This window comes from Notolabrus celidotus, chromosome 3 (genome assembly GCF_009762535.1).
Source record: "Notolabrus celidotus isolate fNotCel1 chromosome 3, fNotCel1.pri, whole genome shotgun sequence".
NCBI classification, from domain to species: domain Eukaryota; kingdom Metazoa; phylum Chordata; class Actinopteri; order Labriformes; family Labridae; genus Notolabrus; species Notolabrus celidotus.
Window position 1 is genome coordinate 1,261,669 of NC_048274.1, and position 14,040 is coordinate 1,275,708.

The 14,040-nt window shown below is 45.3% G+C and overlaps 1 protein-coding gene across 1 annotated transcript in view; it reads left to right on the top strand.

The window, feature by feature from the left end:
* The window catches only part of adamtsl5 (ADAMTS like 5), a 62,946-nt gene extending 49,629 nt beyond the window's left edge, over positions 1 to 13,317 (top strand). Inside the window, exons 8-13 of the mRNA XM_034680435.1 lie at positions 1,987 to 2,073; positions 2,679 to 2,842; positions 5,259 to 5,472; positions 10,568 to 10,696; positions 12,282 to 12,353; positions 12,440 to 13,317. Of these exons, the coding sequence (XP_034536326.1) occupies positions 1,987 to 2,073; positions 2,679 to 2,842; positions 5,259 to 5,472; positions 10,568 to 10,696; positions 12,282 to 12,353; positions 12,440 to 12,774 (1,001 nt within the window). The 3' untranslated portion in view covers positions 12,775 to 13,317. The remainder of the gene's footprint in view (positions 1 to 1,986; positions 2,074 to 2,678; positions 2,843 to 5,258; positions 5,473 to 10,567; positions 10,697 to 12,281; positions 12,354 to 12,439) is intronic.
* The last annotated feature ends 723 nt before the right edge of the window (positions 13,318 to 14,040 follow it).

Sequence of the window (14,040 nt, forward strand, 5' to 3'; positions counted from 1 at the left end):
AGAGAGATGATAGTGGGGAGACGGATAGTAGTAGTTGTAGCTGCTGGAGTCTGGCACGTCCACAGCAGCAGAGATCCAGAAGAACCTACGGGACAAGGGAGCTCAGGGACTCCAGGAAGGTCTATGAAAAGAGAGAAGAGAGGGAGAGGAGAAGAAAGAAAAAGAGGACAATAAATGGTGAAGGAAGGACAGAAGGAAAGGATGGGATGAGAAAAGGAGATATAAAGGATGAAGAAACATGGAAAGAACAAAGAGAGAAAGAAAGAAAGGAAGACAGAAGAAGAGAGAGAAGTGAATAAAGACACAAAGTAAGAAGGAATAAAAAAGAGAAAGAAGGACGGAAAGAAAGAAAGAAAGAAAGAAAGAAAGAAAGAAAGAAAGAAAGAAAGAAAGAAAGAAAGAAAGAAAGAAAGAAAGAAAGAAAGGAAGAAAGAAAGAAAGAAAGAAAGGATGAATGACAGACCCCAAAAAAAGGAATCTACAGCAGAGATCCAGAGGAACCTACGAGACAAGGGAGCTCAGGGACTCCAGAAAGGTCTATGGTTAGTAACTTTAATGGGACAGGAAGAGTTAAAGTGAGAGACAGGCAGAGAGAGGAGAGAGAGGGAGAGACAGGATCCCAGTGTGTCAGTCTAAGCCTATAGCAGCATAACTAAGACCTGGTCCAAGCCTGATCCAGCTCTAACTATAAGCTTTATCAAAAAGGAAAGTTTGAAGCCTACTCTTAAAAAGTAGAGAAGGTGTCTGCCTCCTGGACCCTGACTGGTAGATGATTCCAAAGGAGAGGGGCCTGATAACTGAAGGTTCTACCTCCCAGCAGGACCAGACTCATGTTAGACACACATCTGCAGAGACCGTGTTGGAGAGAGGGATGATAGTGGGGAGACGGATAGTAGTTGTTGTAGCAGCTGGAGTCTGGCATGTCCACAGCAGCAGAGATCCAGAGGAACCTACGAGACAAGGGAGCTCAGGGACTCCAGAAAGGTCTATGGTTAGTAACTTTAATGGGACAGGAAGAGTTAAAGTAAGAGACAGGCAGAGAGAGGAGAGAGAGGGAAAGACAGGATCCCAGTGTGTCAGTCTAAGCCTATAGCAGCATAACTAAGACCTGGTCCAAGCCTGATCCAGCTCTAACTATAAGCTTTATCAAAAAGGAAAGTTTGAAGCCTACTCTTAAAAGTAGAGAGGGTGTCTGCCTCCCGGACCCTGACTGGTAGATGATTCCAAAGGAGAGGGGCCTGATAACTGAAGGTTCTACCTCCCATACTACTTTTAGAGACTTTAGGTATGTTGCATGTTTAGTTTTTAGACAACACAACAGCTATACTTCATTTATCAGGTCTGCAGAAAATGAGCCCACCGATGTGTTTCCTGCTGTTGACGCTTTCGTTAGTCCGTCGTAATCACCTCAGAGATCATGTGACAACAAAGCAGGAGCAACAAAACTGTTTACATTTTTCCGTGCATGGTTGTATTTCACTTTGAGTATTTTTTGTTTGCGTTTTTTGGAAGGCATGAGATGTGACCCCTGACCCCGCTTTGGGGACCAAAGCCCTCAAGCAACAGAGGACCTGAAACAGCTGTTAGCTACAAACCGTGCAGCTCTAGAGTCTGACAGATTGAGTGACTCTTTAACAACAAAGATGAGATGTTTAGGACTGTGTGCATGACTTCTCTTTCTGACCTCCTTTTAAGCTGCTTCAGGTCACATTTAAGAATTACATTCTGATGCATCTGTCACTTATCTCTGTGATTCTGTCTCAGAGACTCGATGCTCTCCTCCATTCATATCAAACTCAAACCTTGACCGAAGGAGACATATCACATTTTTCTCCTCCTGGCCTCGTTTCCTTTTGTTGTAAACTGTATTTAATGCTCCGTGTGTGTGTCCAAGGTTGTAAAAAAAGTCCTTTAATCATGAGAAGCAGTAAAAAGGAGGAACTACGATTCATAACAAGCCTCTAACTCAGTGTCTCTCTTCGCCAGCTGGACCTTTTGGATACAACGAAGTGGCGATGATACCGGCTGGAGCCACTCACATCCGCGTCACTGATAACAGCAGGAGCTATCTTGGTGAGTTACGGTCCATTACACATCTGCTCTGCTTTGTGTATCTGTTCCAGTTTCCTGCAGGAGACTCAGTTTGCCTCACTGGTTCTGTAGCAGCAGAGCAAATCACACATTTTTATGTAGCTCAATTCGTAGATGTGCGATCACGTCCTCTCCCCAGAGACAGGAGAGCGCTCTGCGGTCCCATCAGGGAGCAGAATAACCGAGAGCAGCTATTCTCATCCTTGAGATCAAAATAAAACAGGACCCTGAAACGGGGCCCGCTGTGGTTTTGAAAGGGAAGCTCATAAAGCTGCTGGGGCGAGGCAGGTGAAGGTGCTCCCTGTTTCCATTTTATGTCATGGAAAATCCCTCTCCCTGCTCTGAGGAGAGGCAGCTGCCTTATATAGCCAGCTGGAAGACTTCAGCTGTGGAGAGCCTGACTTTACCTCAACATGACCCGCTGATAGAAGAGGTAACAGGTTTATTCCAGTGCTGGGCCCGGTATCTGAAAGGCCTCTAATGCGGTGCAAAAAGCAGCTTTGGTACGTTTAGATCCATACGATCATTTATTGCTTGTTTCCTTTCCTTACCTGTCTCTCCTTCCCTTGTCCTCCTCTCCTCTTCAGCCCTCCAGAACGGGCGCTCTCAGTTCGTCATTAACGGGAACTGGAAGATCAGCATTCCAGGCGAGTACAACGTGGCCGGGACGAAGCTGCTGTACCGACGCTCAGCCGACACCTGGGAGAGCTTTGAGGTACCTGGACCGACCCAGGAGGACCTCCATCTCATGGTGAGACATCCAAAGATGGTACTGATGGATCATCAAACATTCATCATGAGTCATTTTAAAAACCAGCCTTTCTTCAGTGATCATGGAAGGTGTGTTTTATCATGATCATGGAGTCATGCAGGCAACTCTGTGCTCTCCAACGTTGAGCAACACATTGTGAAATTGGAGTTAATTAAAATTCACATGCAAACAAAACATCAGGTCCAAATGAATAATTGATTGTTCCCGTTCAGGCTCTGTGCAGGTCTTTCACAAACAGTCCTGGCTCAGCTACCAAACAGCTGTTAGCTGAGACTCTCTGTTTATTTATTGAATTATTTTTAGAAAGTCTGCTGTTGCAAGTTCTGTGAAACATCCTGAACTTCTTGCATCATCTGACGAGTCCTGCAGAGCGAGGATGATTGCAGCAGCACTCGTGATTTCTTCCTGGGTGGAAACAATCTGTTGGAAGTAAAAACTAGGATTGTAGAAGCTAGTGGCACCAAGAACTGTGCACCTTTTTCCTCAGCGATGAATCAGAATCAGAATCAGAATACTTTATTTATCACAGGGAGGGAAATTCGGTCGTTACAGAGCTCTTATAAATAGTATGTGAGAAAGTCAAAATATTAAAAGAAGGAATAAAAAAAGATATTAATAGAAATAAAGTAAAATGAAATGAAATGAAATAAAATAAAGTATATACAGAAGTGCAGAATTGTAAGAATTACCTCAGCTCACCTCAAACTTTATTTATAGAGCACGTTTAAAACAACCAGAGTTGACCAAAGTGCTACAGATACAATGCTAAGATACATAAACACAGTGCAAATGTATAATAGAATAAGATACAATAAAATAAATTAAAATTTAATTAAGTTTTTGCGAGGTGTCCACTCAGCCTTGATTAAAAGCCAGGGAGAAAAGGTGTGTCTTAAGAGATGATTTAAAAACCTCAATTGATCCCACAGAGCGGATATGCCAGGGCAGGTTGTTCCAGAGCCGAGGGGCAGCCGCCTCAAAGGCTCCGTCACCTTTGGTTTTAAGCCTCGTTTTAGGGGGTGACCAATAACAACTGGCCAGACGATCCCAGTGTTCTGACAGGGACATGATAATGGAGAAGCTCGGTCAGGTACTGGGGGGCTAGGCCATTAAGAGCTTTAAAAACAATGTACAGAAGCGCTGGGAATGTGCTATGTGCTTTAGCTCAATGTCCAATTCATACAGCATAGTGCCCTAACGATATCCAGCCCTACAATGACTACAAACTGTGCAGCTCTGTGCAGTTTGCTCCTGTTTTGCATCAGTTTGTGGAGATAAGCTCTGAGGATCTCTAGTCTGCTGCAGGGAGCTGCGCTGTGCACTCTCATTCTGACGGCTCTCCAAACAGATGATAAACTACAGTTTATTGTAGAGAAGATTCATGACAGATGTGATGGAAATTTCACAGTATATACCCAGCTTACTTCCTGGAGCAACTCAGCAAAGAGCAACTTGTTCAGATAGTAAAAAATTATTGTATTTACGGGGTTGTTGCCACTCCGCTCCAGGCTGATTCAAAACTTTAATAGTAATGCCAAAGTGAAGTTGATAGACCTTTTGTACACATATAGATATTATCCATCCATCCATTATCTTGACCGCTTATCCCGTCAGGGGTCACGGGGGGCCGGAGCCTATCCCAGCTGGCTTCGGGCGGAAGGCAGGGTACACCCTGGACAGGTCGCCAACCTATCACAGGGCTATATATATATATATATATATATATATATTAGTAGTACCTATATACTTGATCACCAAAAAGTTTGGTTGCGACATCCCATATAAAAAATGCAGCACCTCTTCTCTGCAGACGGTAAACGTTTCACTCTAACTGGCCGAGTTTGTGACTTAGAAGTCTTTGCAAGGAGGCGTATTTGCATAAAAAGTGGCCCAAGTTAATCCATAATAGCTCATTTAAATGTGTGCGCACAGTGATGCTACTCGCCCCTCAGTGCAGTCTGTGGTTCATTTGACCCTCTGCGTGTGCTCTGTGAATTAGACAATGTCTTTTTGGCTCATTCAGTGGTTACAAAGCTGTGCAATCCTTTTCTGAATCAGACCCTCGTTTGCATATCTGAGGTCAGTCCAACATTAATGCAGGGAGTCGATGTTGTTAGGTTCTTGCACTCTTTGTTTGGGATGTAACAGGAGGATTATTTTGTGAAACACTCATGCTTTTATACTTTAAGTTTAAGTCTGTATTTCTGATTTAGGTATATAATGAGTAAAGAAGTCTACAGATGGTGTCTTTGTCTCTTGGGTGCAGCTTAGCACACCTGCAACAACTGTTCTCCCCCAGCAGCAGCTCTGTAATTAGTTGGTGGCCCACTTAAGAGAAAGTATTCCAAACGTTTCCAGGCCGGTCTAGAAGTTTCCTCACTGTCCGTCTCTGCAGGTTCTCGCCACAGACAAGGACACGGGGATCGAGTACGAGTACTGGCTGCCACCAGATCAGTACGACCTCCACCACGGGAGGAGGAGTCCACTACGGCAGGCTCACCACACGGCCAACTACCTGCCGTGGGATCAACCTGCAACTACCACTGCAACCCCAACCACCACTAAAACCAGCACCAGAGCTCCACCTGTCACCACCCGACCCCCTTGGTGTAAGTCCCGCCTCCAGCTGCATGAATTCAGACTTAAAATAAGATGATTAAAACTGAATATGATGGTTTGCAAATCGACATGACTCTGCAGTGGAAATCACTGCATTAAAAACTTGGAAAGCATTTGGTGCATCATGAAACAGAGTCTGACTTCACTGACCTGGGAAACTTTAAATCCTGACACCTCTCCCTGACAGGTCATGAGTCTGCTGTTGGACCTGTGCCGGTCACAGTTATCAGACTTTGCCCTCACATTACATGAAACACTAAGCCTCTAGAGTTTTAAAATCCTCTCTTAAGATGTGACTCTTGTTTAAAGCTTTGGACATGTGTTTGTTTTATTAGTTTCACTGTTTTCATTTCCTTGATCTTATCCGTTTTATGGGCTCTACCTCCTCTGCGCTCCTGGCTTTCATTTCTCATTTTATCATCCTCGCCTGGTCTGGTTTTATTTACTTCTTTTAGTCCAGCACTTTGTAACACTGTTGAGAAAAGAGCTACATAAATAAGATTACTATAGTTGTGATAAATATTATGGAGTATCGGGTTTACTTTGTGATGACTGAGCTTAGATTTCAGGGTGAACAACATCTGTAGGAGTGAGCTAAGATTGGCAAGGAGTACGTTTGAGTGCCGAACTCTTCCACCTTTAATGTGCAGCATTGTTTTTGTTTCAAAGAGAGAGTATTAAAGTTGAGTTAGGACAGTGTGACAGCATTATCCATGATCCAGAAGTGAGGAAGTTAAAGGAAGTTGTCTGACACTAACAGGTGCAGAAGACCATCAGGAGATAAAGGTGAATAGCTCCTTGCACACCCACAGAGTCTAGAGAGAAGCTGCAATCAGGCACAGTTTTAGTGTCCCAATCAAGCAGCAACCTCCATGAAGCCAATGTCAAAGAACAACAAGCTGCAGTACCTTAAGTGTCCACTAGAGGCAGGCTACAGAGACCTTGAAAGCTGCATTAAAGGCACAGGGAGTAAAAAATAGCGATATCTAGCGGCGCTCCCTTGCTCACCCCTCTGTTTGGTGCAGTGATGGTGGCCTAAAAGGACAAGGAAGTCCTTGAATGCATGCTAATGCCTCCTAGCTTCACCTCCTTGCCTCTTTCTAAGTTGACCGAAACTCAGATTAACAGCCAAATTCCACCAGATCCGTGTCCGGTCCGCTGCCTATCTGTCACAGCATCGGATCTGATCGGTTTCTATTTCAGACAATGTGTTAACTTCCACTGGATCCGCTCCGTTGTGTTCCGGCTGCGTCTCTGATCCGGCAGGTTCGGAGTCCTCCGGATCAGATCAGCCGGAGCCCGACGCATCAATCTCAACAGAGCAGATGGAGCGGGACAGGAAGTCAGGTTTCACCAAAACAAAATGAAAACATCCGGTTAATTTTCAGAATAAAACACTCTGTGTTATCACCAGATCGTATTTCACTTAACTACAACAACAAACCAAAGTCATGATGAGCGGAGCCAGGCCTGGAGTCAACAGGTCAGAGGTTTTCAGAGGACCAGAAAGACAACATGGATGAGGAGAGGAGGAGGAGGAGAATCCTTGATTCAGTGATTACTGCAGGAAAACCTCGGTCACGTGACTCCAGCTGTCCGGCGGTCCTGCTCTGTGCTGCGTTCTGAAAACGTATCCAGTGGGTGTTGACGGACGAGAGAGCACGGAGTCGGATCTGGTGGAAGTCCCCGTGTGAGTCAGCATTTCCAATTTGGCGACCGCCATCATCAGGCTTCAAAAGGTCTCTCCAGAAATCCCTGAGACTACCTCCATGTTTTATACAGCCCATGGTCACAGCCTTCTAAACCTAACCTGTGCTGAGGCTCCTTTTAATGAATATATTTCATGTAAAAAGTAAAGATTAAGTCTTGGCCGGTCTCTCTCCCTCCTCTCGATCCCCTCACAGAGCTCCGTGATGAAGATGTGATTGGTAAATGGGATGAACTGACCTCATATCCTGAATGAAACCTGCTCTGGTTACGTGTTGAGCGTGTTGATCTACATTTCTAAGAAGTGGATCACCTTCGTATTCCTGAAAACTCAAAGTTAACCCTGAAGGAACCTCCATTACCTCCTGCCTCAGAGTCCAGGCCTCTGGTTGCTGAAGTGGAGGAATGTAACTGCTTTATCTCTGGTGATAAAACCTGCGGTACACATGTGCTGCTGCCTCTCCCCCTGAAACACTCACATTCACATGGGAATCTGCACGCAGCCTGCAGACTTGTACCTTCTGTCGGAGTCCGTCCAAAGCTGTAATAAATCTAAGGAGCCTCCGTGGAAACGTTTCCAGCTGACGGGTGGGAGCCAAACAGAGTCGTGTTGTTGGCAGAGACGTGATGATAATGATGATAATTGTTTGTTGGGTAACAAGGTGAACTCTGCAGCCGCTCAGAACCGTCCCTGTTTATCACAGTAATGAAACCCAGACTGAGTTTTTCATCTTCATCTATTTCTGGTTCATACTGTTTGTTTCTGCGACGCTGTTTCTTGTGAAACTGAGCTGTTTGCACACTTTGAGCATTTCTAGAGAGCTCAGCTGTTTTAATTACCATCAGACCAAAATATCCAAACAATGAATTCTTTCTTATCTGTGGAGCAACATGTTGAAGTGAGTGTGTGTTCTCTCTTCAGTGTTTGAAGCAGGTGGTCTGAGTTACAGTCTGAATCTGCTGTCAATGTTTGGACTCTAACTGAATCCAGGACTCTTGGAATTACAGATCCTGATGCATCATGTTTTTAAATCTCACTTCTTCTTCTGTCTTTTAAAGAACTCTGTTTACTATTCTACTTATTGGATTTAATTACAGACCCTTCTCTGGGTTAAATCTTATGTTATAGCTGCTGAGTGCAGCAGTCAGTGCCACTCTTTATGTTGCTGTGAACGATGGTCGGCCACTAAGGAGTTTACAGAAATGCCATCATGATAATCATCCCCCTCTCTCTCACCCCTACAATAAACAATATTTAAGAGTTTCAATACAAAATGTATTTCCAGACATGTTAATGATCAGACAACCACAAGAAAAGAAGTGAAACGTCAGCAAAGAGAACATCACGAGCTGCTGGATTAGAAGCGACATGCTGATATATGAAGTCACTGGCTAAAGAGTGACATGTCGGTATAGAGAACGGTACCGTCTGCTGGATTAGGAGCGATATGTTGGAAGGAAAAATTGCGTAAGGATGCTGAATTCACTTTTAAGAGTAGACTTCGTGGACGCCTGTTAAGAGTAAAAAAAGGAGGGTTTTTTTAAGTTGCTAATCATGCAAAGCTACTCTACGGGTGTCCCAGACTGACATAATGAAAAGTGCAAATTTAAATATTATAGGTCTCCTTTAAGTAGCTTAATAATGTGATCAACAAGCATGTGAAATGACAGCTAGAGGGATGGATGCAAAGTAAAATCATCTGTTGCAAGGTCGCCTGCAGCCTGCATGTGGTCACCATTTCTCCAGTGTTAGCTTCTCTACACTGACTCCCAATAAAATGTAAAATAGAATTTAAAATCCTTCTTTTAACCTACAAAGCCCTTAAAAATCAGACAATCTCGTATCTTAAAGAGCTCATAGTGCCCTATTACCCCTCTAGAACTCTACGCTCCCAACATGCAGGCTTGCTAGTTGTACCTAAAATCTCCAAAAGTAGTATGGGAGGTAGAACCTTCAGTTATCAGGACCCTCTCCTTTGGAATTATCTACCAGTCAGAGTCCGGGAGGCAGACACCCTCTCTACTTTTAAGAGTAGGCTTCAAACTTTCCTTTTTGATAAAGCTTATAGTTAGAGCTGGATCAGGCTTGGACCAGCTTTTGTCATGCTGCTATAGGCCTAGACTGCCGGGGGAACTGGCACACTGACACAATGGGATCCTAGCTCACCCTCTTCCCCCCAACCCCTTCATCACTTACTGTAACTCTGCCTGTCCCATTAAAGTCACTAACCATAGACCTTTCTGGAGTCCCTGAGCTCCCTTGTCTCGTGGATTCCTCTGAGCTGCCGTAGACGTCCTCCTGCTGCGGACGATCTGGACTCCAGCGGCAACAGCTTCTACGACTCGTCTCATCACTATCACCTCTCTCTCTTACTCCCCTCTATCTGTCTTTCCAGACCCAACTCAGTCGAGGCATGATGGCTGTCTAACATGAGTCTGGTCCTGCTGGAGGTTTCTGCCTGTTAAAAGGAAGTTTTTCCTCTCCACTGTAACTAGCTAAATACTGCGATGTGTAATGCTCATGATGGATTAAGGTGGGGTCAGACTGAGTCTTACCCTGTCTTGGTGTTGGGTCTCTGTTCATAATTTGACATAGAGTGGTCTAGACCTCCTATGTTTGTAAAAGCGTCTTGAGATAACGTTTGTTGTGATTTGGCGCGATACAAATAAAGATTGATTGATTGAATTAAGAGCCAAATGTCTGTAAAGAAAACGGAAAAGGAGCGCTGGATTAGGAGCAACATATCTGTATAGAAAATGGCACAAGCCACTGGATTATGAGTGATATGTCGATAAAGAGAGCGGCATGACATGTCGGCATAGAGAAAGGCATGAATTGCTTGATTAGGAGTGACATGACGGCGTAGAAAACGATGAAGGGACGCTGGATTTGGAGTGACATGTGGATATAGAAAATGGCACAATTGGGTGGATTAGGAGCGACATGTCGGCATAGGAAACAGCAAGACCCACCTGATAAGGAGAGAAATGTCGATATAGAAAGCTGCCAAGTTGCTGGATTAGGGGTGACCTGTTAGTATAGAAAATGGCAAAGTGACGCTGGATCAGGAGCGACTTGTCAGTATAGAAAGCGGCACAAATCGGGGGATTAGGAGGGACTTGTCGTTATAGAAAACAGCAAAGGAACGCTAGATTAGGAATGACATGTTGGCGTAGAGAAAGGCTTCAGTCGCTGGATTAAGAGCGACATGATGGCATAGAAAACAATGAAAGGACGCTGGATTAGGAGCGAACTGTCTGTATAGTAAACGGCGCAAGCTGCTGGATTAGGAGCGTCATGTTGGTATAGAAAACTCATTAAGAACTGAACCAGCTGTTAACATTCTTGTTGACTCTGTGTGTGGTTGCATTGAACAGATATTAGACCTGCAAAGCCTCCACGAAGATCTCCTCACGGCCGCCCACCGCGCCCCCATCAGCCCATCCTGCCCCGCCTGGAGAGAGAAGAGAACCACGGGAACCAGCTGCCTCAGCCCTCACCTGGAAGTAAGTCCAACATTAACCCAACATTCTCCCCTCTAAAGCTCGGCTCAGTCTGTTCCAGCCCGACTCCACTCTCCCACCCTCCTCCCTCACCCTCTGCCTCTCTGAGATCAAGTCCTGGTTCACCTCCAACTTCCTTCAACTCAACAGCAATAAAACAGAACTCCTCCTTGTAGGCACCAAATCCACCTTATCCAAAGCCGACAGTTTCTCCCTCTCCATCGACAGTTCAACAGTGTCCCCCTCCCCTCAGGTAAAGAGTCTGGGTGTCATCCTCGACAGCTCACTTTCTTTCAACTCTCACATCAATAGCATAACCCGGTCTGCATATTTCCACCTCCGCAACATCAACCGTCTCCGCCCCTCTCTCACCCCTCACACCACTGCTATCCTGGTCCACAGTCTTGTCACCTCCCGTATCGATTATTGTAATTCACTCCTCTTCGGTGTCCCTCACAAATCCCTCCATAAACTTCAACTGGTCCAAAACTCTGCAGCCCGCATCACCACCAGAACCCCCTCCTTTCACCACATCACCCCTGTCCTCCAGCAGCTCCACTGGCTCCCTGTCAAACTCAGAATCAATTTGAAAATCCTCCTTTACACATTCAAGGCCGTCCACAACCTCTCCCCCCCGTATCTCTCTGATCTCCTCCACATCGTCACCCCCTCTCGCTCCCTCAGGTCTTCATCCTCCCTCCACCTCTCTGTGCCCCCCTGCCCGTCTCAGCACCGGGCAACTCTGGAACTCACTCCCACCTGACATCCGAAACTCTGACTCACTACCCCTCTTCAAATCAAAACTCAAAACCCATCTGTTTCAAACTGCATTCCCTGCTTCATTTCCACTGCTTCATTTTTAACTTGGTGTTACTTTGCTTGTTGTTTTTATTTATCTTATCGTGTTCTTTTATTTATTGTGTTTTTTATCTGTCTGTAAAGCGACCTTGAGTGCTCTGAAAGGCGCCTCTAAATAAAATGTATTATTATTTATTATTATGACCAGCTGAAACTCCTCACAGGTTATGATCAGAGTCTGAACTTGTCTCTGGCTGTTTCCGAAATGGCCTGCTACATACTACTTACTAATGTAGAAGGCAGTAGGTATTGCCTACTACATACTGCGTTTGAATTTAGTATGTAGTATGACTGTTCTGTCCGATCTGTCATGCAGCATGCTGAGCCAGACTTCGCTGGATTTCCGGTATCGGAAAGCGGAAGTAAACAACGGCGAAGCCGATAAATAAAAAGCTTATTTAGCATGATTTAAAAAGATAGGAAGTGGTTTATATGTAATTTGATAACTTTCACAGCACCCAAAAACGGATTTCCTCCCATCAAAAAATAAGGAAAAAGAAAAAGCAGAACGAGCGCTGTGCATTATGGGAAACAGTACGCAAGGCAGACTGGTCCGATGCATACTGAGATATTTTCCCAAATCAGTACACATCCGGGGAGTTTTGGCATACTGCAGATTTTGCTCTTGTTCACATACTACTTACTACATACTGAATATTTGACAAATCAGTACGTACTGCTAGTATAGTAGGTGATTTCGGAAACAGCCTCTGTTCTTTTGATTCTGCAGAGCATTGTGGGAAATGTCCTCGTGTTAAAGGTCGGAGGGAACGTCAGAAGCAGTACTGCAAGAAGGACTTTGGTGAGTCTGAATCTTTGTGATTTTAAAGTCTTCTAACAGAACTTTAACATTTGTAAGTTTACCTCTCTAACTCTGTCTCCGGATAGTGTTTCGTGGTAAAGTCCTCGGGAAGCTGTACCGAGGAGAAGAGACGCGATACGACATCCAGATCATCCACACGTACCGCAACGGCTTCCGCCTGGAGCACCGGGAGTTCCTGTGGGTTCCTAATGTGTGTGACTGCCCCCACCTGGATGTAGGGAGGCAGTACATCCTCATGGTGCGTCGTCACATTAACTATGAGCAGACACTGAACCGCATCCTGCTGGAGGAGGACAGCTACGTGGTGCCGTACAGACCCAGAGAGGACGAGCTCCTGCGACCGCTCGAGAGACTCTGCAACAACAGAGGACCCCGACCGCAGGGAGACCTGAGGGGCTGAGAGACAGACCGTGTGTGTGTGAGAGAGAGAGAGAGAGAGTGTGTGCGTCAGTGTTTCATTTCTGATGGACTCCAGAGAGGCATGACTCCAGGAGAATGACACCCGGGTCATGGAGAGACGTACGAAAACGACTTTATTTAAAAGCCTGAGCAGCTGACTTTACCTTAGAGAGCACTTTAGGTGGAAGCTTCTGCCCACCTTTAAAACACATACCAAAGAGAAGAACATTGACTGAAATGACCTTTCTGTTGCTGTTTTTCACAGTTGTCATGTTATTTTTTGTAATAGTGTATTTTTGTGTATGAGTGTAAACTAAAAGTAAAAATCCATCTCAGACACTTCCTAAAACTCAGATCAAACCCTCCTGTTACGGATTGTCACCAGGACTGGACCCAAAAGCAGAACTCAGGCAAAGATGGATTATGAAAATACAAGTCTTTCAGTTGGAGTTCACTCTGTGGTAATGGCGCCGTGAGTACAGAGCAGAGCAGTCCCTCACACAGAGGGTAACTGGAGCTCAGGCAAAGGCAGGCAGGTTCAGCAGCAGACAGGGAAGCGATCAGCACGAGAGCGGGAAGCATGCACGGCAATCTCTGCAGCAAGATGGAAACACACAAGGACGTCAGCTAAACACACAAAGACAAGCAAAACATAAATGCTTGAGGAGCCACGGACTCAGAATACCACTGAAAACTGAAGTACGATCTGGCGATGAGTCGGAGGAAACCCAGAGGCTTTATAGTAGAGGGTTGATTAGTGAATGGCTTCACCTGGTGCTACCTGTTGATTGGAAACCCCGCCCACATTCACCCACAAGAAACAAACAAGGGGAAGAGACACAGGAGGAGGAGTCACAGACAGGGAAATGACAAAACACACACCCTTTGGGTGCTTCTCAAAGCTCTAAACTGCAGTCTCCTCGCTCCTCGGTCGAACCGGAAGTACTTACTGATGCGCCATTTTAACTTGCGTCCCAAAGCTCTAAACGTTGCTGGAGGAGAGAGGAGCGAGGAGCGAGGAGCGAGGAGACTGATCCGAGGAGGGATAATCGAGGAAACACGAGAGAAGACTTTGCGGAAGTCTTTTCTCTGACAGACACACCCCCTTATCGAATATCACTCACTGATTGGACGCTGCAGCGGCTCGGACTTAACCGAAACTTAACATCAGCTGAGTTTAATAACAGAGAAAAGATGGACCTTAAAACAGTCACTAAGGGTGCCCTGAAACAGACCTTAAAACAGTCTCTAAGGGTGCCCTGAAACA